This window comes from Synchiropus splendidus, chromosome 16 (genome assembly GCF_027744825.2).
Source record: "Synchiropus splendidus isolate RoL2022-P1 chromosome 16, RoL_Sspl_1.0, whole genome shotgun sequence".
NCBI lineage: Eukaryota > Metazoa > Chordata > Actinopteri > Syngnathiformes > Callionymidae > Synchiropus > Synchiropus splendidus.
Genome location: NC_071349.1, coordinates 20,615,001 through 20,635,000, shown reverse-complemented (window position 1 = coordinate 20,635,000; position 20,000 = coordinate 20,615,001). Strand labels below are relative to the sequence as shown.

The following is a 20,000-nucleotide window of genomic DNA, read 5'->3' as shown; positions in this document are numbered from 1 at the left end:
GTCACCGCAGGGAGTCCAGGCACCACAGGTAGGCCTTGTCCTGCTCCAGGTTCCGGGGGTGTGTGTGTGTGTGTGGGGTGGGGGGGGGACTCCGGGGGGGCGAGGGATGGCTCTCAGGACTCCCCCTCTCCCTGTGAGGGCCATCGACTGGGCTCCGCTCGCTCGGCTTTGTCTCCGTCCCCTGATGAACGGCAGGCAGAGCAGCTACACACACACACACACACACACACACGTCCTGCCTGCCTCCAGGGGGGTTCTCCGGTGCTTCCCGACCCAGGGCCGAGCATGCTGCTCCTCAGGAACTCCATCCCAATCCTGATCCGGGTCTGGGTTAGGGTTAGGGTTAGGGTTAGGCCCAGGTTTCAGCAGAACCTGTCGTGCTGACCCGGCACCTGCCACCTCTCCTGGCCCAGGAGCCCAGAACCGACACCTCGCTCTGTTTGAACAGTTCCTGTGTGTTTGCTCAGCACCGCACGTCACGCGGGAGCTCTGGCTGATGTTTGGGGGGGGGAGGGGAGGGGGGCTGGAGATGCTGATGTCACCCTGAGGTGACGCCTGGAACACACTTCCCTCAGCGTGTGGCTCTGCCGGCCCACAGGGGGCAGCGCTGCCGCCGCAGGTCTGTGCTCCCAGCATGAGGCCGGGACCGAGCTCCCAAGCTTCCCAGCAAACGCTCTGGATCCAGGAGCGCCTCCTGCATCACGTGATCCAGCAGCTGATTGATAGCTGCCGCCTCACCGTTGCATAACACACACACACGCAGGTATCAGAGGGTTTGACAGGGTCCTGTGGCGGTGCGGCGCAGAGCCCCGCCTCCATCCTGTGATTGAATAAACATAATGGGGCTCCCTGGAGCAGCAGCCTTCTGGACTCCCAGGAGACGCATCATTTCCTGGGCCACTGCCTCCCGCCCTCCCTCCCCCCCCTCTGGAGCCCAGATTAAGGCGAGCACACACACTGAGCGCTGGGGGGGGGGCACAGATGTCCAGGCTGATCCAATGGTGTGTGTGTGTGGGGGGGTCTCCTCTCTCTACAGCTGATTCCCAGCTCCTCCGGCCCGTCCTCGCCCCCCGGGACAGGACCGCGTGTCCGTGTCGGCATCAGCACTCGACATTGTGCCGCTGACTGACGCGGCAGGTCCGACTCGTGTTACTGTCCCTCACCGTGCTGCAGCTGCAGCGGCCTCTGAAGGTCACCTTCCTCCTCCTCTTCCTCTTCCTCACCAAGAACATGAGGCCCTTTCCTCGGCCTGGGGCTGTGTGTGTGTGTCTGAGCGGCTGGAAGTGGTGTGTTCCGAGCCTCACCAGGGTCCACATGAGATCACAGTCCGCAGCTTTGTCTGCTGCTATGGTCCATTCAGGCTGCTTTCTATAGCAAGTGGGCCACGACCCGCGAGCTGCTGCCTCCCATTCAGAGCAGGAGGGCAGCGGCCGTTCAGCTGAGGTGCGAGTCGGGGCCTGGGGCCCGGGGCCCGGGGCCGGAGAGACCTGATCTGGAAAGTCACTCGCGGTCCAGGACGAACCGGTTCTGGTTCTTGTGTTTGCTCATGTCAGCGAGCTTCGTGTCAGGAACACACCTCAGTCACCTTCAGGTTCCTCAGCAAACAGCGACGCTGAGCAAACACCTTCCACTCCACGCTGCTTTGGTGAGGCGCCTGGCTGTTTGAGCTCGCGCTGTGTCTGGCTAGCATTAGCATACGGGACACCACCGCTGAAGCTGAGATTGGACCTGGTTGGTGCAGCTCAGGCTCCAGTGTGTAGAGTAGAACTAGACAGGACTCCCCCAGTCTGGGCTCCGCAGGCCTGGATCTTCAGCAGCTTCTGCTCACAGCTCAGCTCTCGCGGTCCCAGCCTGAAGCCGTCCTCTGTGGCGCAGGTTGGAAGGGCCCGGTTCCTCGGTTCCTCTTGTCTCAACCGTCCTGCTTCTCTGCTTGCCTCCACAGGTTTAACTGAAACTCCTGAGCGGAGCCAGACCAGGACCTCTGGAGGCGGGAGTCGAGCAGGTAACGCCAGTTCCAGGGTCTCGCCATCATGGAGGCTCTTCTCAGGTCCAGCCTCCCTCCAGCCATGTCCCAAGATGGAGAGGTGCTGGGAGTGAGGAGAAGCAGACGCCTCACTCCTGATAGAGCAGGAGCCTCCAACCTCTGCTGAGTGGGCCTGGGGAGCAGGTGTGCAGCAGGGGGCGCTCTGATCACGCAGCTGAGTGTGAAGGCACCTGAGCTTGTGAGCATGCTCGCTGCGCCCTCCCTCTGAGGAGGCTGGGTCCCAGTGCGGGGTCTCCCTCAGCGCCTCCCCCTGGCTGCCAGCCGCTGCCATGAGGAGACGCTCACTAACAGCGCCTCCCTGTGGTCCCTGACAGAGCGAGCGCTCCAGACCGACCGGCGCATCTCATGGCGAGCAATAACACGGCCAGCATCGCTCAGGCCAGGAAGCTGGTGGAGCAGCTGAAGATGGAGGCCAACATCGACAGGATAAAGGTCAGTGTCCAACCCGGGCCGGACTCTGGCGTCTGGCTGCGGCGAGTCCTGGACTCAAGCGTGACCTCTGACCTCCAGGTGTCCAAAGCGGCGGCCGACCTGATGTCGTACTGCGAGGCCCACGCCAAAGAAGACCCGCTACTGTCGCCGGTGCCGGCGTCCGAGAACCCCTTCAGGGAGAAGAAGTTCTTCTGCGCCATCCTGTGAGGCCGCTGGCTGGGACCTGAGCACGGACCTTCCACCCGTCCCAGGACGGGCAGGTGGCCTCGGGGTCAGAGCCAGGGGGGCCAGGTGAGGCGGGGGCCCCCTGCTGGACGGCTCCTCCGCGTGGGGCCTGTACAAAAGCAGATAAAATCACAATCCAAAATATTTTGTGCTTCTTCGTTTGGACTTTCACCGTGAGTGGGCGGGGCCTGGCAGCACGCCCCCCGATCATGGGATGTTCATTTCTACCCGTCTCCCCGGTACCTTTCTATCAGTGGGTGTGGCCAGGGCCTGCCAGTGTGTTGCAGTGTGTCTCCTCTCGCCGAGCCTCTTTCTACTCTTTGTATCAAACGATAGCAAGTAAAGTGTGCTGTGAGTCCTGCGCTGCTCTGGCTGTGGTTCTTGCTGCGCTCTGAGCCAGGGCCGGGGTCACGTGACCCGCGGCCAGGCCTGGAAGAAACCATGAGGCGCTCGGCGCGGGGAGCGGAGTGCGGAACATGGAGGCAAAGATGGCGGAGCTGGATGAGTCAGGCGGAGGGAAGGGTAGGAGCCAGCATGGGAGAAGAACAGCGCTGCTCCGCCAGGGCGCCTGGGACCTGCTGAGGAAGTGGCCGTCCACTCTGCAGACCGCACGCTAGAGAGGGCTGAGAGCTGAGGAGCGTGGGAACCTACCGAACCCAGACTGCTGTGGAGGAGGAGCGACGGCCGCCAGTCCTCTGGGAGGCGCAGGAGTCCCAGACACCGGCAGCTGGAGCTCACCATCTTCCACAAACTCTCCTCACAGGAGAGCGACAATGTCCTGAATAAACACAGAGGTCAACAGGGGCCGAGATGAGCGGGGCGGTTCTCTGCTCCGCCGGGAGCCCTCAGATCAAGACGTCGACCAGCAGGTAGCCAGGTTGACGTGGGACTGAGACGCACTTCTACTACTTCAGCGCCACCTCGTGGCGCGTGTGGCAGCAGCTTTTCTCCTCCACTGATCTGGCATTTCAAACCGAGCATCATCTAACAAATAAGAACTGAAATAAATGGAACAAGCTCCACGCCAAAACAGTGTCACCATGTTGGAGTCCAACCACAGGTCCTGCTCTGCCAGTCCAACATATATACAGTGGAGAAAATCACAATGGAGCAAAGGTCGCGCCCCTCTGTCTATTAAAGTCATGTTAGATCGGTCAGACCAAACTCCCTGTCTCATGTTCTGTGTCCCCTCAGTCTTTCACTTCAACCTATGTGTCATTCACAAAGCAAAACACCTGCGAGTCTCTGCTCACTTCAGGACAGCGGGACCCGAGTCTCTGGTCACTTCAGGACAGTGGGACATGAGTCTCTGCTCACTTCAGGACAGCGGGACACGAGTCTCTGCTCACTTCAGGACAGCGGGACACGAGTCTCTGCTCACTTCAGGACAGCGGGACACGAGTCTCTGCTCACTTCAGGACAGTGGGACACGAGTCTCTGCTCACTTCAGGACAGTGGGACAGGAGTCTCTGCTCACTTCAGGACAGCGGGACACGAGTCTCTGCTCACTTCAGGACAGCGGGACACGAGTCTCTGGTCACTTCTGGACAGCGGGACCCGAGTCTCTGCTCACTTCAGGACAGCTGGAGCCGAGTCTCTGCTCACTTCAGGACAGTGGGACACCAGTTTTGAGCCAGGGTTAGGTGGGTGCGGGTACTTCCACTGGCCGCAAGGTGGCGATGTAGTGGTGGGTCCCGTCTCCCCAGAGGTCGGAACATTGTGCTGCTTCTTCGGTGCTGGGTTTGAAAGCAAGCCGGCGCCACCCTGGTGCTGGGCTCGGAACAAGCGCCCTGGGACCCGCTGACATCTCCTCTGAAGGCGCGTGTGCGCGTGTCACCTGCCGCAGATGTTGGGGAGACAAGAGGAGGCGGGGCGCGCGGCGGGGTTCACCCTCACAGTGACGACGACAGAAGAGAGTCTTGACCCCGGCTGCGGTCACATGACCCGCTGGAGGTCAGCTCAGCTAAAGAGACTTTTTCAGCTTTTGATTGGTTCTCGCCGCGTTTCTCCTCGGTGAGTCACGTGACGGCGGCGCTCCGATCCTCCAGTCTTTCTTTTTATTATAGTTGATGTGCACATAAACAGGGCGTGACGCCGGGGCCCCAGCGGAGAGGCCCCGCCCTTCCTCCTCCTGCAGGAAAGACTCCATCCGGAGCAGCGCTGGACTCCCATTCAGTCTGTGGAGCAGCGAACATAAAAGGGGCGAGGTGCGCCACCTGGCGGTCAGCAGTCCCACCACGAACGAAACAACTCAAAGGTTTGACGCCGCGTCCCAGTCAGCCAGGGACGGCCCGTCTTGTGGTCTGCAGCGACACCCCCGTCCTGCAGGGGGCGTGTTAGAAGCCGTCATCGTAGTCGTCGTAGCCGTATTCTGGAGACACAGAGGTGTTGACCACAAGCAGAGCGAGGGGTGGAGGAGGCGAGGACTGACCGGCGCCACCCAGCAGCTCCATGGCACTGACACAGGCCTCCTCTTCCTCCTGCTCTTCCTCCTCATCCTCGCCATCCTCGTAGACCACCGGCCCACTCTCCACCAGGGCGGCCGCCGGCGCCGGAGCGCAGTCCTGCTCAGACAGAAGAGAAGCGGCTGGAGTCGGCTGTGCACCCGTGTTGCTGGTGAGGGGAGTCACCTGCTCCAGCGCCACCTTCTTACTGGCCTGGCGGCTGATGAACGGCTGCAAACTGCAAAACAAGGCAGCGGAACATGTCAACACCGCTGCACTGCAGCGCCTCCAGACCACGACATCACAGATGAGAGAGCTCAAGTGGAGGTCAGAGGTCAAACAGCCCAGCGTCTGGCAGGCTCTGTCTCTGTGAGGACTGGGGTCCTTCAGCTGGACCGAGCATGAGCCACCCCTCCGTCTGAAGGTCCCTGGATGTTTGGTCATTGACTCAAACACACTTGTCTGCAGCTCCTCTCAGAGGAACAGCTGCTGCTCCCCGCCTCCCCCCCAAAACCCCCTCAGCTGCCCCGGTGCAGAAATAGCTCCCGGACTCTTCTGTGCCTCGGCTCCGGAGGGAAGACGCCTCTGTCGGTGCTTCATCAGCACAGCGGGTCAGAACCAGGACTGCAGCTGTGTCGGCGCTCACCGTTTCCCCAGCGAGCTGAGTGGCACGCTGAGGCTGGGCGGCGTGCGTCCGGCGGCTCTCCGGCTCCCGCCGCCGCCGCACGAGCTCTTCTCTGACTTGCAGGCAGGGCTGGCGGGTGGCTTGACGTTGAGGTCCTTCAGGACGTCGTAGTTGATCTTGGCTGAGATCCTCTTCTGCTCCAGCATCTTCCCGATGGCCTCGTCCGCCGTGCTGGCTTGGATGGGTGCGCGGCGCTTGTTGGGCGTCCGCTTCTGAGGGGGAGGAGGAGGAGGCGTGTGAGGGAAGGCCCCGCAGCAGTGACAGGTCTCACCTTCTTCTCCTTGAAGATGCCCAGCTCCTTCTCTTTGGCGATTTTGTCTTCCTTCTCTGGACACACAGACGAGCAGAGAGAGAGACGTGAGAGAGCGGAGGCCACAGTCAAGTCGGCGTCAGAGGAGCCAGGGCAGCTGCCGCCGCGCTCGTGTCCTGAGGCCCGCGTGTGGGCCGCGCACCTCTCTGCTCCCGGAGATAGTCCGAGTTCTCAGCCATCCACAGCGCCGTCTTGACCTTCACCTCCTGGTCGCTCAGCAGGTACTGGGGAGGAGCAGAGGCTCGGAACATGGCGCAGCAGCCTGCAGAGGCCTGGACCTACCAGCTCGATCTCTGTGTCGTCGATGCCGCTCAGGTCCAGTTCCCCGCCTCCGTCGGCCGATCCATCTGTCAATCAACAAGCATGACTTCCTGTGCGTGTCCCGGCACCACTGCTCCCAAACCTTCATGACCTCTGACCTCCTCCTCTCTTTGAGGTGGTGAACTCTGACCTCTAAGTGAAAGCTTCAGTGGCTCTGTCAGAACGGACCGACACCGGACGTGCGGTCATGTGACCCGAGCGGAGGTTCCGAGCAAGTGGGCGGCGCTGGAGGGTGAACCGGCTCCGATCCGCCCCGAGACCCGGGCAGTTTCCCGCTGACACTGCGCGCTGAGCCTGACCCCACGGAGGCGCCGCTGAGCAAACGCCCACTCAGCCACCTGCTGCTCCCCTCCCCCACCCCACCCCCGGCAGCTTGAGGCTTTCCCTGAATAAGTGTGTTGGTCAGAAACCTGTTTACAGAGCAGGCACACATCTGAATCTGCTGCTGTGTGTTGTGTGCTGTGGGGACCAGTCTCCGACATCATCCAGTTCTGAGGGTGAAAATGTCAAACCAAGTGGGTTCCAGTGTGGTTCAGGGGGAGAGGTCCTCACAAGGACAGACAAGTGTGTGTGTGTGTGTGTGTGTGACGAGCGCCTCTCCATCTGTCCGCTGAGCAGAGCAGTGCACCATCATAAACGATGAGTCACCATGAATAAGTGACGAGTCATCAATCATTGATCGGTGCTGCGACAGTGAACGTTCACACCTGAGGATGGCGTCACGACGGTGCAAAGCACAAAGAGCAGAAAACACAAGAAGTGTTGAGGGCGAAGGTGTGGGTCCCACCCAGCAGGTCAGCAGAGGCCGTCTCTCATTGGTCACCTGAGCATCTGGTCACTGACTGGACTCAAGTGCACCACACGAAGACGAAGAAGGCGCGCGTCGGGGTTTGTTCCTACAAACAAGCCATCGATAGACCCAGACAGGGCCAGGGCCTCTGGGCTTGAGCTTTGGCCCCATTGAGTGACCTTCAGCGTCTTCTCAAGTGGGAGCCTCGAGGATCAGCACATCATGCTGCACGTGTGGGTCCCGTCGCTCTCGATCCCCACAGCCGCCCGGGTCCGCTTGATTCTGCTGGAATGGCACGTGGAACGTTCTCCTCTCCATCACCTTCTCTCTTTAGCCTCGTCTTCAGTGTGCGCCTGAGCACTGGTATTTGGCGGCTGTATGTCAAGAATGACATCATGTTCATGCCCAGATGCTCACTGGCAAGGCGACCAATGAGAGACCGTCTCTGCTGACCTGGTGGGTGGGACCCACACCTTCGCCCTCAACACTTCTGGAACAAGTTGATGTTCTTGTGTTTTCCGTTCATTGTGTTGTGTTTTGCACGTAGGTCACTGTGCAGCGGGCCCAGACTGCAGGAGACCACTCACCGTTCTCCTTCTCCTCTGCGTCGCTGCAGACGGACTGGTTCAGACCCAGAGTGGCAGCGGTGGGCAGGGGACCCAAGATGGAGGCCAGCGCAGGCCTGCTCCCCCCGGGCGCCTCCTCCTCCTCGGCCCTGCTCTCCAGCTCCACCAGAGCCTCCACCGTCAGCTCGCTCAGGTCTTTCCCAAAGTGCCTGGCCACGGCGCCCAGCTCGTCCAGCTCGTCCGGCTCCAGGTGGGCGGAGGCCAGGAGCGCGGCGTCCTGGCCGGCCGCGGCGTCTGCAGAGAGGCGGCGGTGTCAGAGCGGGGGGCGGGGAGCCGGAGGGGGGACGCACCTTCCTTGGCGTAGGCGGCGTACACTCCTCGCAGCTGCCGCCGACACTTCTGCAGCTCCGTGTCGATCTGGTCCTCGTAGACCTGGATCTCATCTGGGGGAAGAGGCGGAGTCAGGGCGGCCCAGGACGAGTCAGCTCAGCGGCCGCACCTTCCACCTGCTCCTCCAGCAGCTTCTTCTTCAGCTCCAGCTCCAGCTGAACAAACGAGCAGATCAGCAGCGGGTCGACTCCCAGGAGGCGGCTCTCCAGTACCTGCTGGACCTTGCTCTTCTGGAGTCCGGCGGTGAAGCAGGGCGGGTCACACTCCTGCTCCAGGTCCATCCTCATGAACTCCTCGATGGTCAACATGCTGGTGGGCGTGTCCTCGAACTCACTCAGCCTGAGGCACACCCCGGGTGAGTGGAGCGGACCGAGCCGAGCCGAGCCGGGAGCACAGCCGGAGCTCTCACCTCTTCCTCAGCGTCCCCTCGCACACCTTCACCACCTCCACAATCTCCTTGATGCTGCGGCAGAAGTCGTGCATGCGCGCGGCGACCAGGAGCGCTGCGTCCACACACACACACACAGCCATCAGCGTCGCCATGGTGACGCCCGCGCGGCTGCTCACCCGCTCCGCAGAGCCCAGACGGCCGCCGTCCCGTGTGCATCCAGTCCCTCTTCATCCTCTGCACCAGCCTCAGCGCCGTCATCGACACCTCGTGGTTCTTCTCTCCAAACTCCAGCAGGTGAGCGAAGCGAGGGATGTAGAGACACGGGTCTGCGGGACACAGGGGGGCGGGGCGGTGACGTCACCAAGCAGCTGGACATGACGTCACACCGCAGCGCCCCGGGCTCTATCTCGCGCGGCGGAGGAGGAGGAGGAGCCGCGGCTCCAGGAGCGACGCATTCTGCTGCTGGGGGCGGCGCTTCTCTCCGCGTGACGTAACGCGAAGGCGCACTCTGATTGGCCGGACGCGCGCAGTGGGCGGATGATGCACGCGTAGTGGAGGAAAAAAAAAAGAAAACAACATTAAAAGAGCGCAGAGCCAAAACTCCGACCAACGAGCCGAACTCCGAGCCGGAACCACCGCGACAGACCGACGAGACCGGGCCCGAACCCAACAGGGAGGCGGCTGCGGCCTGTGAACCCGGCTGGAAGGTTCCGATTGGAAGGTTCCGGCCGCTGCAAAAGCGACGCGTCGTCCCGCGAGGATGAGCTGACCCGGAGACGGTTCCGCTCCGACGGCAACACCGACGCGGACCGAGGCTCCTTCGGATTAACCAGAGCGCGGTTCCACACGGTTGGTTCCACCTTGGGCCTCGGTTGTTGAGCGGACATTTCGGCGGAGGAGTCGCGGCTCCGGTGCCGATGCCCTCGGCGGACTGGCTCCATCATGGCCGGATCATGAGGTGCCTGACGTTCCTGCTGCTGCTGCCTGAAGCCCTGAAGAAGCCCAGCAAGCTGCCGCCGCCGTGTTCCGAGCTCCAGTCCCTGAAGCAGAGCCAGACGATGGCCGCGGAGCTCTACACCGCCAACGACGCCGGCGGCATCACCGCGGTGCCGGACACCGAGCGGAGCAAGGAGCTGCAGGTGGACCGGGCCGAACCGGAGGAGGAGGAGGCGGCGGCGGCGGCCGGCAGCCCCAGCAGCCAGCGGAGCGTGAGCCAGGCCGAGGCCCGCAGCCACCCGACACTGCGAGAGAGGTGCGACCTTCCCTCCCGCCGGCCTCCGCGACACCCACCGGGCTCGCGTTCTTTCCCCGACTTCCTCGAATCGTCGGCTCACGATAGCTGTGCTGTGACGTCACGCGCTGCATTTATTCCTCAGTATTTATTCGCGTTAGTGCTGAAGCGTCGATACACGGTCAGTGCGTTAGTTGGGATCAGTCAGCTGTGTGAAGCGGTGCGCGGCACAGACGAAGCTCGTTCTGAGGGTTAAAGCTCAACAAAACGGCTCGCTCATGCTGACTGGGTCCAGGTGGGTTCAGAGTCCAGGTGCAGCTGAGCCATGGGTTTGGGATGGTTGGGTTCGGGGGAGAGGCTGGTGACGGTCCCACTGAGGCAGGAAGACTGTGTGTGCGTGTGCGAGAGAGGGGGCGGGTCTGACTCTCCTTGTCTGCAGGAACGCCTTGATGTTTAACAATGAGCTGATGGCAGATGTCCACTTCATGGTGGGAGCCCCGGGCGAGTCCCAGAAGGTCCCCGCTCACAAGGTAACGACGGCGTCCGGCCCTGGCCTCGGGCGCCGCTCTGACCCCGCCTCTGCTCCCCAGTACGTTCTGGCCGTGGGAAGTTCCGTGTTCGGCGCCATGTTCTACGGCGACCTGGCCGAGGAGGAGTCCGAGATCCTGATTCCTGACGTGGAACCGGCCGCTTTTCTGACCCTGCTCAGGTGAGTGGCGGCGGCGGCGGCGGTGACTCGCGCCGGTGTCGCTGAGCCACTGCCCTCTGCCCGGCAGGTACCTGTACAGCGACGAGATCCAGCTGGAGGCCGACACGGTGCTGGCCACGCTCTACGCCGCCAAGAAGTACATGGTGGCAGCGCTGGCCCGGGCCTGCGTCACCTTCCTGGAGAGCAGCCTGGAGGCGCGCAACGCCTGCGTGCTGCTGTCGCAGAGCCGCCTGTTCGAGGAGCCCCAGCTGAGCCAGCGCTGCTGGGAGGTCATCGACGCGCAGGCCGAGCTGGCGCTGCGCTCCGAGGGCTTCTGCCAGATCGACCCGCCCACGCTTGAGATCATCCTGCGGCGGGAGACGCTGCACGCCAAGGAGCTGCTGGTGTTCCAGGCCGCGGTCGGCTGGGCCGCCGCCGAGTGCAGGCGGCGGGGACTGGCGCCCACCGCCTCCAACAAGAGGGAGGTGCTTGGCAAGGCGTTGTTTCTGGTCCGCGTCCCGACCATGAGCCTGCAGGAGTTCGCCGACGGCCCGGCTCAGTCCGACATCCTGACCCTGGAGGAGACGCGCAACCTCTTCCTGTGGTACACGGCGGCCAACAAGCCGCGGCTGGACTTCCCGCTGGTGGCGCGGCAGGGACTGGCGCCGCAGCGCTGCCACCGCTTCCAGTCCTCGGCGTACCGCAGCAACCAGTGGCGCTACCGAGGCCGCTGCGACAGCATCCAGTTCGCCGTGGACAGACGCGTCTTCATCGCCGGCCTGGGCCTCTACGGCTCCAGCGGCGGCAGAGCCGAATATGGCGTGCGGATCGAGCTGAAGCGGCAGGGCCTGCTGCTGGCTCAGCACCTCACCAAGTTCCTGTCGGACGGCTCCAGCGGGACCTTCCCCGTCTGGTTCGAGCACCCGGTGCAGGTGGAGCAGGACGCCTTCTACACGGTCAGCGCCGTGCTGGACGGCAGCGAGCTCAGCTACTTCGGCCAGGAGGGCATGACGGAGGTCCAGTGCGGGAAGGTCACCTTCCAGTTCCAGTGCTCCTCGGACAGCACCAACGGCACCGGCGTCCAGGGCGGCCAGATCCCCGAGCTGGTCTTCTACGCCTGAAGCGTGGCCTCGCAGCCTGGCTCTCACGTGTAGGTGCTGCGTTCACTCAAGCTTATTCAAGTGGGCGCAGCTACGGCAACGCGGCGGGAACATTTCCAGCTGGAAACCCGCTTGCACTTTGGGATGTTTTCAGAGAGCTGCTCGCCCGAGGAGGCCCCCTGGTGGCCGCGGCCAGTTTCATTTAAAAAGTTTCTGATGAGAAGTTTGATATTTATTTTTGTTATATCTTCTGTTTGCCTGAGCGGCTGCGATAATAAAGCGTTACTTTAGCATCTGGACGAGCGACCCGACCCCTCGCGAGAGCCCCGGCTGAACCCGACCCGGGCGAGAGGAGACGTACCGATGGCCGGAGCGTTGATGCACAGCTCCCGAGACAGAGCCAGGAAGGTCCTGCCCAGCACGTAGACGTTCACCTGTCGGACGAGAGCAAGGGTCAGGGGTCAAAGGTGGTCCTCAGATCGACGTGAACGTGGTTCCTGTGTGTGTGTGTGTGTGTGAGGGGGGGGCGAGAGGAGACGAGCGCCTACCTGCACCACGTCGCTGAGGTCCAGCAGCATGTCTGCACAGGGGTCAAGGGTCAAGGCGAGGTCAGGCAGAGGGACGGGGCAGGGCTTCAGGAAGGATACGCGGCGTGCCCTCGGTGCGACACACCAGGTAGAGGCAGGCGGCCACCACGTGCTGCGCCTTGCGTCCGCGCGTCAGGTGCTTGGACAGCGCCATCTTGTAGAAGTTGAAGGCCGTGTCGATGCAGTGCTGGTTCATCTGCAGCTGGTGACCCAGAGTGCTGATGTGCTGTTTGGCTAAACACGCGGGGAACAACACACGCTCGTCACGCTCGGCTGGCGGCGCCCCCTGCTGGTCACTGACCTCTCTGCAGCGTCTGGGATCGACTGGAGGAACCGACGCCTGTGTGGTAACCGTCGCCGAAAGTGGGGTTTTTAGCTCCTACGGGGACACAGAGGAGTTGAAATGTGGCCCGGGTGGGTGACAAGCTTCTGATGAAGGTTTCCTCTGGCCAGCAGGAAGCGAGCCCACTTAGTCATGGCCACGCCACTGAAGCGCGCCCTCTGCCGGACGTACATGCGCAGTACAACAACAACAGTCAGAAGGCGCAGCCGTCACAAGAGCTGCCGTGATGGAAGGCTTCTGCGCGTCACGTGACCAAACGCTCCGGTTTAAAAGGAGGGTTGGGATGGATTTGGACGGTTTTGTTCAGCAACAAACCCTCGGTTCTACGGGGGATGTCTGAAGACTAGACTGGGCCACTGTTCACCGGCCTCTTCAGAGCCATACTGGGAGCAAGCGCTCCATCCATCGAGCCTCACTCTCACGGATCAGGAGAACCTCCTCACAAACCGAGTGACTTGGAGCCCGTTTGGTTCTCTGAGGGGCCTCCAGCAGCGCCAGGTCCTACAAGTGGTGCTGGCTCTCACCCTCCGAGGAGACGAACTGTCCGACCGCCAGGGACCCGCCGCCGCCCGTCTCCACGAACTCCACCTCCGACACGATGATGTTGTCCTCCAGCACCGAGCCGCAGCCCATGCAGACGGCATCGCCGCGAGCTTGATCCACGTCGATGTCGCAGCTGCCGCAGTTCTTGCACGCCCTCATGGTGGCGCTGTCGCCGCTGGTGCACCTGGACGGGAGGAGGCAGGAAGTGAGCAGGGAGGATGGATCTTCTGCTGTTTAGATGAACAGTCGCAGGTTCATCAAGAACCGGATCCGGCAAGAGTCGGTGGGTTCCACTCAGTTCTAGTCTAGTAACAGTGACAGTGTTGTGCGTCAGCACTTGACTTCCATGTGTTTATGCTCACTTCAAGGAGAATGCAGCTGGAATCATCAGGTGCGCTGCTCCTTGTCAAAAATCAAGAGGATGTGAAAAGGTCGTGGCATCAGACGTCACGGTCCAGATGGAGGAACTCGCACTCGTGGAGCCGTCACCACGCAAGATGGACGTGAGACAGACTGCTGAGTTGTCCGCGAGCTGACGTCACATTGGTGACCCTTGACCCGCAGTGGCATGTCAGATCACAACTTGAAAGTTTAAAGGCGCAGCTGGGGTCCACCCGGATCCCCGCCCCGCGAGCTACGTGGCAGCGCTCGGTCCGGACGACAGGCTCGGCTCGGCGAAACAGACTGGCTGCTCCGTACTGGACCGAGGGAGCGACCGCCCGGCGCCCACGCGGATCCGCCTGCTTCTGATGGCCTTCACGGGCGACGGTACCGGTGCGGTCCACGGTGTCGCACCCACCTCTCAGCCGGTGAAGTCGCACGGTCCAGCCCCCGGGTCCTGGTGGACTCAGGTCCTGTTCAGCTCCGGTTCCTCAGACTCCCTTCTCACGGTGCTGTCGGTTTCGATGCAACGAGCGCTGCAACACCGGTGCAATAGAACACACAAACACCAACATGTGCGTCTCATACCGGGAGATCCGGGCCGTACCAACCGCCCTGTGTGGGAAGGGGGGGGGGGCAGGACTTGGTATGGTCTAGGTTGAACGCTGACGGGGCAATGATGACGTCAGCGTCAGGACCCCAGCACGCAGACGTCGCCAGGGGCTTCGAAATGTTAGCCAAATCAGGGGGAAATATAAAGCGCAATGAAGCAACGTGACGTCATCTTGGAACCCCCCTTCTCTGAAGACGCTGCGGTCACGTGTAGCTGACGTCACGGCTGTTGATGTGGAGGACATGCTGCACCTGAATGATGATCAGGCAGCAGAGGAGAGCTTTATTACCGTGGTCAGTGGGGAGGCCACCAGCCAGGAAAGTGCTTCAGAATAAAGTGGTGACAACAAAGGCTGATCACGAATTCAACAGTCTTGTTGCAGTTGGTGTACAGAGAGAAGAGCCATGGAGAGAGAACACAGCCCTGAGGAGACCCGATGTGCAGGGTCCGAGTGTCGGAGACCCAGCCGCACACGCTGACTCCGGCTGGTCAGGAAGTCTGTCATCCATCTGCAGAGGGAGTCAGGCACCTCCAGCTGGCCAGGCTTGTCTTCAGGCAGAGCTGGGAGAATCCTGTTAAAGGCAGAGCTACAAACAGGATCCTGGTTCACTGCATCGTCCGCAGATCTGTTGGCTCTGTAGGCAAACAGCAATGAGTCCAGGTGAGAAGCAGTGATAGAGTTCAGGTGAGAGAGAACCAGGCGCTCAAAGGACTGAATGACGACAGACGTAGTCCTGTGATCCTGGCTCTGCTGGGAACAGAGATGATAGTGGAGGACTTGAAGCAGGCAGGAACATGACAGGACACCAAGGAAGCACTGAAGATGTCCGTGAACACTGGAGCCAGCACAGCAGCACAATGCTTCAGGATGGCAGCCTTCCCAAGGTTCCGCTGAGGAGACGAGAGGCGCATCTGTCCCACAGCCTCGTCTCCAGAAGCTGCACTCTCCGCCATTTCAAACACAGTCACACACGTGTCTGCGCAGACCTGGTGCCCCCTGCTGCCACGAGGTCCAGGAACACGCACACAAAGCTGCTGTTGAACATGGGAATGCGTCTTTAATCAAATCAGATCTTCTCACAGTTGAATAAAAAGCCAAACATGTTCTGGAAGCGTCTACAAAACTTTACAAGATTATTTACACCCTACAGAACAACATTTCAAAATAAAAGCCTTCGACAGTAGAAACCCAGTGGAGACCTCCACGAACAGATCTTTGGCTTGAGTCCAGACATCAGAGCAGCGGGAACATGAATAAGAGCTGGTGCTCCCCCTACTGGTGGCTGGTGCAGCCACTTTGACCTTTGCTGCCCCCTGGTGGAGACGTTCACACGCTTCAGAGACTCCAATTAACTGTCTCACGCAGGATGGAGGTTCCGCCTTCAGCCGCGAGGGCAGAGTCCCAGCAAGTGATGGAGGAGTCAGACTATGATGTCATCATAATGGCGGAGTCATGGTCAGAGAGGCGGAGTCACAAGGTCACTGGATGACCTCAAAGTAGTGCAGGATGGCCATGATGTGCTGCGGCATGAAGACGTAGCCAGTGTAGACCGCCATGGCCGCCACGGAGACCAGGAGCGAGTCTGAGAGATGGTCAAGGAGCGACGTGTTGAGGACAGAGCCTGGAACAGTAGCACCGAGGTGGAGCGCAAGATGAAGCACTAACTTCAGTCACATGAACAGATGAAGCCTGGATCAACACTAACTTCAGTCACATGAACAGATGAAGCCTGGATCAACACTAACTTCAGTCACATGAACAGATGAAGCCTGGATCAACACTAACTTCAGTCACATGAACAGATGAAGCCTGGATCAACACTAACTTCAGTCACATGAACGGATGAAGCCTGGATCAACACTAACTTCAGTCACTTTAACAGATGAAGCCTGGATCAACACTAACTTCAGTCACATGAACAGATGAAGCCTGGATCAACACTAACTTCAGTCACACGAACGGATGAAGCCTGGATCAACACTAACTTCAGTCACATGAACAGATGAAGCCTGGATCAACACTAACTTCAGTCACACGAACAGATGAAGCCTGGATCAACACTAACTTCAGTCACATCACGACTGTAAGACCCTCGCATACTTCTTGGCGGTACAATGAAACATTCCGTGAAGCGTCGGTCTACGTCACAGCTGACGTCATGTCTCCACCAGTCACCTGATCAGACACGACCACGCCCTGCTCCACGGCCGAGCCTGCACAGCAGCCGCTCGCGCACCGGGACGGTGTCCGCGTGACAGTCGCGCAGGCGCCGTGAAGCCACTGACTCGTCACCAACGGCTCCGACTCACGTCAGAGACGATGGTTCCGGAGGGCGAAACTGACAGTGTCAACACTAAAAGCAAAGAACCCGGCGCGCAAAGCTGCTTTAACACGCGCCTCGTTTGTCGAGGACACGTTTGTGAGATAAACGACTTCGACCGGGAACGTCGTCACGAACCGCCGACCCAGCTGAAGTGACGCAAGTTAGCTCGACTTTGACCACACCACACAGCGGCTAAACACTTCGACACTCTTCTGAACTGCCGGTGAAACTGGCGACTACCTCGGCGACACACTCGAACGAGGCGAAGGAGCCGTTAGCATGTTAGCTCCGCGAGGCCGCAGGCTCCGCCCGGATCAAGGATACTGAAGACGGTCCGCTCCCAGGGCTCCAGCATGTAGAGCGCCGTGACCAGCAGGTACTGGTAGTAGAACCAGGAGAGCTGCTTCCAACACTCGCTCAGCGCCATGATCGACGGGGACCCGCTGTTGCTGGCACCCGTGGACGACTCTGGAAGTCGGGTCCAGCTGCTGCCCTTGTGACGTCACTTCCAGTCGAGCCCGAGTCGCACTTTCGTCAACACTCGCTAAAGCGGTTCCTTGCAAAACACCCCGCGGCAGGAAGCGTTATTTAGCTGCGTGTGTTTCGAGAAGCTCGCGACCTCACGCACATGAGGAAGCCTCCAGTATGAGAACAAACTCTCCCAGTCACGTGGTACCGTTTCATTACTCGACTCACACTTACACCGTAAATCACAAGTATTTGTGGGTGTTGGGCAGCAAGCCCGACACTGTTGAAGGCGCGTCGGCCCTCCCACTGAAGGGCTACGGAGTGGCTTGATGCAGGTCAGGCGTGCGTGCGCGCATGTTGGCTGGACACAGAACACTCAGTCCTCTGTTGGTCAAAACTGTCCGGGGGAAGTCAGGCCGCCAGTCAGCAGTGGCTGGCCAGGATGTTAAAAAAGTGAAAGACCTCATCTTTGTCCAGCACTGCGACCTCTGTGGAGCACTCCGAGCACTGCACCGGGTGGTAGACTTCATCAGAGCTCATGCCGGCAGGTGTGGGCTCACTCGCCCCCGGCGACCTCTGGCTCTTCTTCTTCTGGCTCCGGGCTCTTCTGTCCTTCTTGGTTTGGTAGCGCAGAACTTCCTCCTTCTTTATGGTGCAGTTCATGACAAACATGGCCCGGTACTGAGTGCGGTACTTCTCATGCCTACAGTGACAGCCACAGCATCACACACAGCAGCTTTCACCAGACTGGTTCCGTGGCAGGTGTGTGTGCGTGTCTCTCACCTCTGACAGTCCAGACACAGCGTGGTCATACAGGCCGGGCAGTTCAGCACAGCATCGCTGCTGGAAGAACCCGCAGTCTGGCGCTTCCGCGAGCAAGACGACGAAGTGGACGGCCGTTTCCTGTTTGCGTACCTGTGACAGAGAATGTCTTACTATGGAGCTCAACTCTCCCCAGATCACTCAGTCTGTCGGAGCGAGAACATCACAACAAGGCGACTGTTCAGACCACAGCTGAGATCACAGCCATCACGACAGGAAACAAGACAGACACAAGGAAAAAAGTATTTCATACACGAAGGATAGAAAAAAACAGACCCGCACCAAACTCAACGCTTTTGTAATTTACAGAGGAAAATGTCTCTTGAGGTCCAGATGAGGGTCAGAGGGTGGTGTGGGACGGGGTCTGGGCTGACATGATTTGAGACACCGGAGCAGAGAACACCCCCATCCACAGAGGGTTTTCACGGCGTGTCATCACCGCGTCATCCAACCTGGAAGCCGCCATGTTGGAGATACTCTTTGTAAACACCCCCATAGGCTGTGAATGGAGTGCGGTGCAAAAAAGGCAAAACAAAACAGAGGGGATCATCGAAACGAGTTGGGAGTGACATGAACATGCGCGACCCTTGCAAGAGTTGCGCTTCATTGGTGGTGCAGAGCCGTACCAGTGGGCTCCGTTGTCGTGGGTGGACGACGACCCGAACACTGTGCCGTCAGTGACGGATCCTGATATCGTCAATCACCTGGTTTTTTCGCGTGTCCATCCCGAAGTGTCACCGGAGTTTGGAGCTGTGTAACCGGACGGTGTATGGACGGGTCAGGAAACTGTTACACCAAGTCATCTACGACATTTACACCTTATATGACAATGTGACGCATTTAAATATTTTGATGTTTGATCAATAAATATGTTCTGATAAAAGTTCTGTCTATTCTCTTCCACAGCTATATAATGCCAATTAATAGTCATTTAGGCTGTACTTTTTTTGCAAAATATTCAGATGTTATCCACAGTTTAGCCACAAAGGTCCTGGTTCAGCTTCACCAACCACAAGCGCCTCCTTTCTTCTGGCATGGTTCTCCTTGACTTGTCATAACTTTAGGAAGTTGATACAATTTCAATCGGAACAATTTGTACAATCCAAAACACGACCGTAATTCACTGTTTTTTAAGGAAACGCTGCAGAATGGCCTTCAGTGCCGCTCTGTGCCGAGCAGTGAGCGTCTCCAACATGGCGGCTTCCCGGTCTGACGCGCCATGAAAACCCTCCATACAAAACTCAAGTCCTGCTTCAGGAAGTGCCTGGCCTGCCATTCTCACCGGTTGCGGCGAGCGTCCACCCACGCCTGGTCCCGATCGTCCTGGTCCGGGTCGTAGAGCAGCTCGTCGTTGGTGGGAATCCTGCGCCGTCCGGTTTGCTGACTACTGGAAGCTGCGGGGGTGGGGGGAATGGTGTGGTGCAAGAAAGTGGAACTGGTTCGAGTCAAGTACGACAACGCAGCTGCTAAAAAATAGACCCATCTCACACTTGAGAGCGTAAAAGAGGCTTCAGCTCACCTGCAGCTTCTTCTTCGTCCGAGTCTGAATCAAAGTAAACCTTATCGTACATGTGTGACGCTCCTGCTGCGGTGGAAGCCTCGGCTGGACACAACACGTGTGGTGAGTACTGCACACCAAGAAGGTCCAGAGGTCCGACGGTGAGTCACCTGCCACTGCGGGGCGCCACGAGCCCTCCATGGTCTTGATGGTGCTGCTCAGCTCGGCCTCCATCTCCTTCTCGAAGTCATCGCCGCTGGAAGACTCGCTCTCCCCAGTCAGGTATTCCCTGATCAACTTCCTTTTCTGGTCCGGAGTCCCGTTCAGCAGCACGTCCAGCTCGTCCTCAGAACTGAGTGTTTGAGACGAAACAGGGAAAAGGTTCAGCTCCAGACCACTTCGTTCTCCACCAAGCTACGAATAGCTTCAGCGGCGTCTTCACGTGGTACAGACAACACGCTCGAGCGAAGTCGAGTCACACTTCGTGAGGGTTCGTGCGCGCCCGAGGCTGCGGCAGCTTCGCCGAACACAAGAAAAACACAACTCCACCCGACGACGAGGTGGTGTTTACATGCTAGCTTCGGGCTAGCTAGCATCAAAACGGTTGCCTCTCACCTGCTGGCGCCTCTGTCCTCGTCGCTGTCCTCCTCCAGCTCATACGAATCATGCTGATCGCCTTCGTCGATCGTATTCATGTTCCCTGTTTAAAAGACGCGGTGTCAAGCACGGCGACAGCGCGAGCAGCCTCGTCGTCTTAGGCGCGAGCTTCTTCTTCTACTGCCGGCGTTTATCTGTCGCAAACGG

General features: G+C 59.7%; 5 protein-coding genes across 10 annotated transcripts in view; 2 read left to right on the top strand and 3 right to left on the bottom strand.

Annotated features, from left to right (window-relative positions):
* The window catches only part of LOC128746976 (guanine nucleotide-binding protein G(I)/G(S)/G(O) subunit gamma-2), a 6,629-nt gene extending 1,111 nt beyond the window's left edge, over positions 1-5,518 (top strand). Inside the window, exons 1-4 of one of the 2 annotated variants that reach the window (XM_053844412.1) lie at positions 1-28; positions 1,943-2,002; positions 2,359-2,476; positions 2,555-5,517. The exon at positions 1-28 is cut by the window's left edge and continues 1,111 nt beyond it. In XM_053844412.1, coding sequence (XP_053700387.1) covers positions 2,390-2,476; positions 2,555-2,683 — 216 coding nt within the window. In that variant the 5' untranslated portion in view covers positions 1-28; positions 1,943-2,002; positions 2,359-2,389 and the 3' untranslated portion in view covers positions 2,684-5,517. Of the gene's footprint in view, positions 29-78; positions 2,003-2,358; positions 2,477-2,554 lie in introns of those variants that run through there. The other variant, XM_053844413.1, reaches the window with a different exon arrangement.
* On the bottom strand, positions 1,583-14,194 carry LOC128746973 (transcription factor IIIB 90 kDa subunit-like). 4 transcript variants are annotated; one of them, XM_053844409.1, is made up of 19 exons: positions 13,453-14,191; positions 13,072-13,274; positions 12,506-12,583; positions 12,265-12,438; positions 12,166-12,197; positions 11,979-12,051; positions 8,775-8,924; positions 8,617-8,710; positions 8,420-8,546; positions 8,317-8,362; positions 8,168-8,260; positions 7,839-8,111; positions 6,423-6,487; positions 6,283-6,364; positions 6,102-6,157; positions 5,792-6,042; positions 5,332-5,383; positions 5,133-5,265; positions 1,585-5,072 (listed from the first exon to the last, which is right to left on the bottom strand). In XM_053844409.1, exons 1-19 carry the CDS (start codon positions 13,476-13,478, stop codon positions 5,038-5,040), a joined length of 2,043 nt encoding a protein of 680 aa, XP_053700384.1. In that variant the 5' UTR covers positions 13,479-14,191; the 3' UTR covers positions 1,585-5,037. The 4 variants fall into 4 exon arrangements, with proteins under 4 accessions (XP_053700382.1, XP_053700381.1, XP_053700384.1 ...); XM_053844406.1 differs by having other exon boundaries at positions 1,584-5,072; positions 5,133-5,383; positions 13,453-14,193; XM_053844408.1 differs by having other exon boundaries at positions 5,133-5,383; positions 13,890-14,192.
* On the top strand, positions 8,993-15,318 carry LOC128746974 (BTB/POZ domain-containing protein 6-B-like). 2 transcript variants are annotated; one of them, XR_008412621.1, is made up of 5 exons: positions 8,993-9,850; positions 10,269-10,359; positions 10,420-10,538; positions 10,606-13,373; positions 13,459-15,318. XR_008412621.1 is itself a non-coding variant. In XM_053844410.1 (4 exons), exons 1-4 carry the CDS (start codon positions 9,516-9,518, stop codon positions 11,636-11,638), a joined length of 1,578 nt encoding a protein of 525 aa, XP_053700385.1. In that variant the 5' UTR covers positions 8,993-9,515; the 3' UTR covers positions 11,639-15,318. The 2 variants fall into 2 exon arrangements, 1 of the variants encoding a protein (XP_053700385.1); XM_053844410.1 differs by having other exon boundaries at positions 10,606-15,318.
* On the bottom strand, positions 14,490-16,876 carry sptssa (serine palmitoyltransferase, small subunit A). The gene is made up of 2 exons (XM_053844415.1): positions 16,733-16,876; positions 14,490-15,667 (listed from the first exon to the last, which is right to left on the bottom strand). Exons 1-2 carry the CDS (start codon positions 16,833-16,835, stop codon positions 15,564-15,566), a joined length of 207 nt encoding a protein of 68 aa, XP_053700390.1. The 5' UTR covers positions 16,836-16,876; the 3' UTR covers positions 14,490-15,563.
* Positions 16,877-17,299: 423 nt separating this feature from the next.
* Positions 17,300-20,000, bottom strand: part of eapp (e2f-associated phosphoprotein) — a 3,006-nt gene continuing 305 nt past the window's right edge. The window contains exons 1-6 of the mRNA XM_053844411.1: positions 19,812-20,000; positions 19,367-19,548; positions 19,218-19,301; positions 18,981-19,092; positions 17,660-17,791; positions 17,300-17,579 (exon numbers count right to left, since the gene is read on the bottom strand). The exon at positions 19,812-20,000 is cut by the window's right edge and continues 305 nt beyond it. Coding sequence (XP_053700386.1) covers positions 17,300-17,579; positions 17,660-17,791; positions 18,981-19,092; positions 19,218-19,301; positions 19,367-19,548; positions 19,812-19,891 — 870 coding nt within the window. The 5' untranslated portion in view covers positions 19,892-20,000. The remainder of the gene's footprint in view (positions 17,580-17,659; positions 17,792-18,980; positions 19,093-19,217; positions 19,302-19,366; positions 19,549-19,811) is intronic.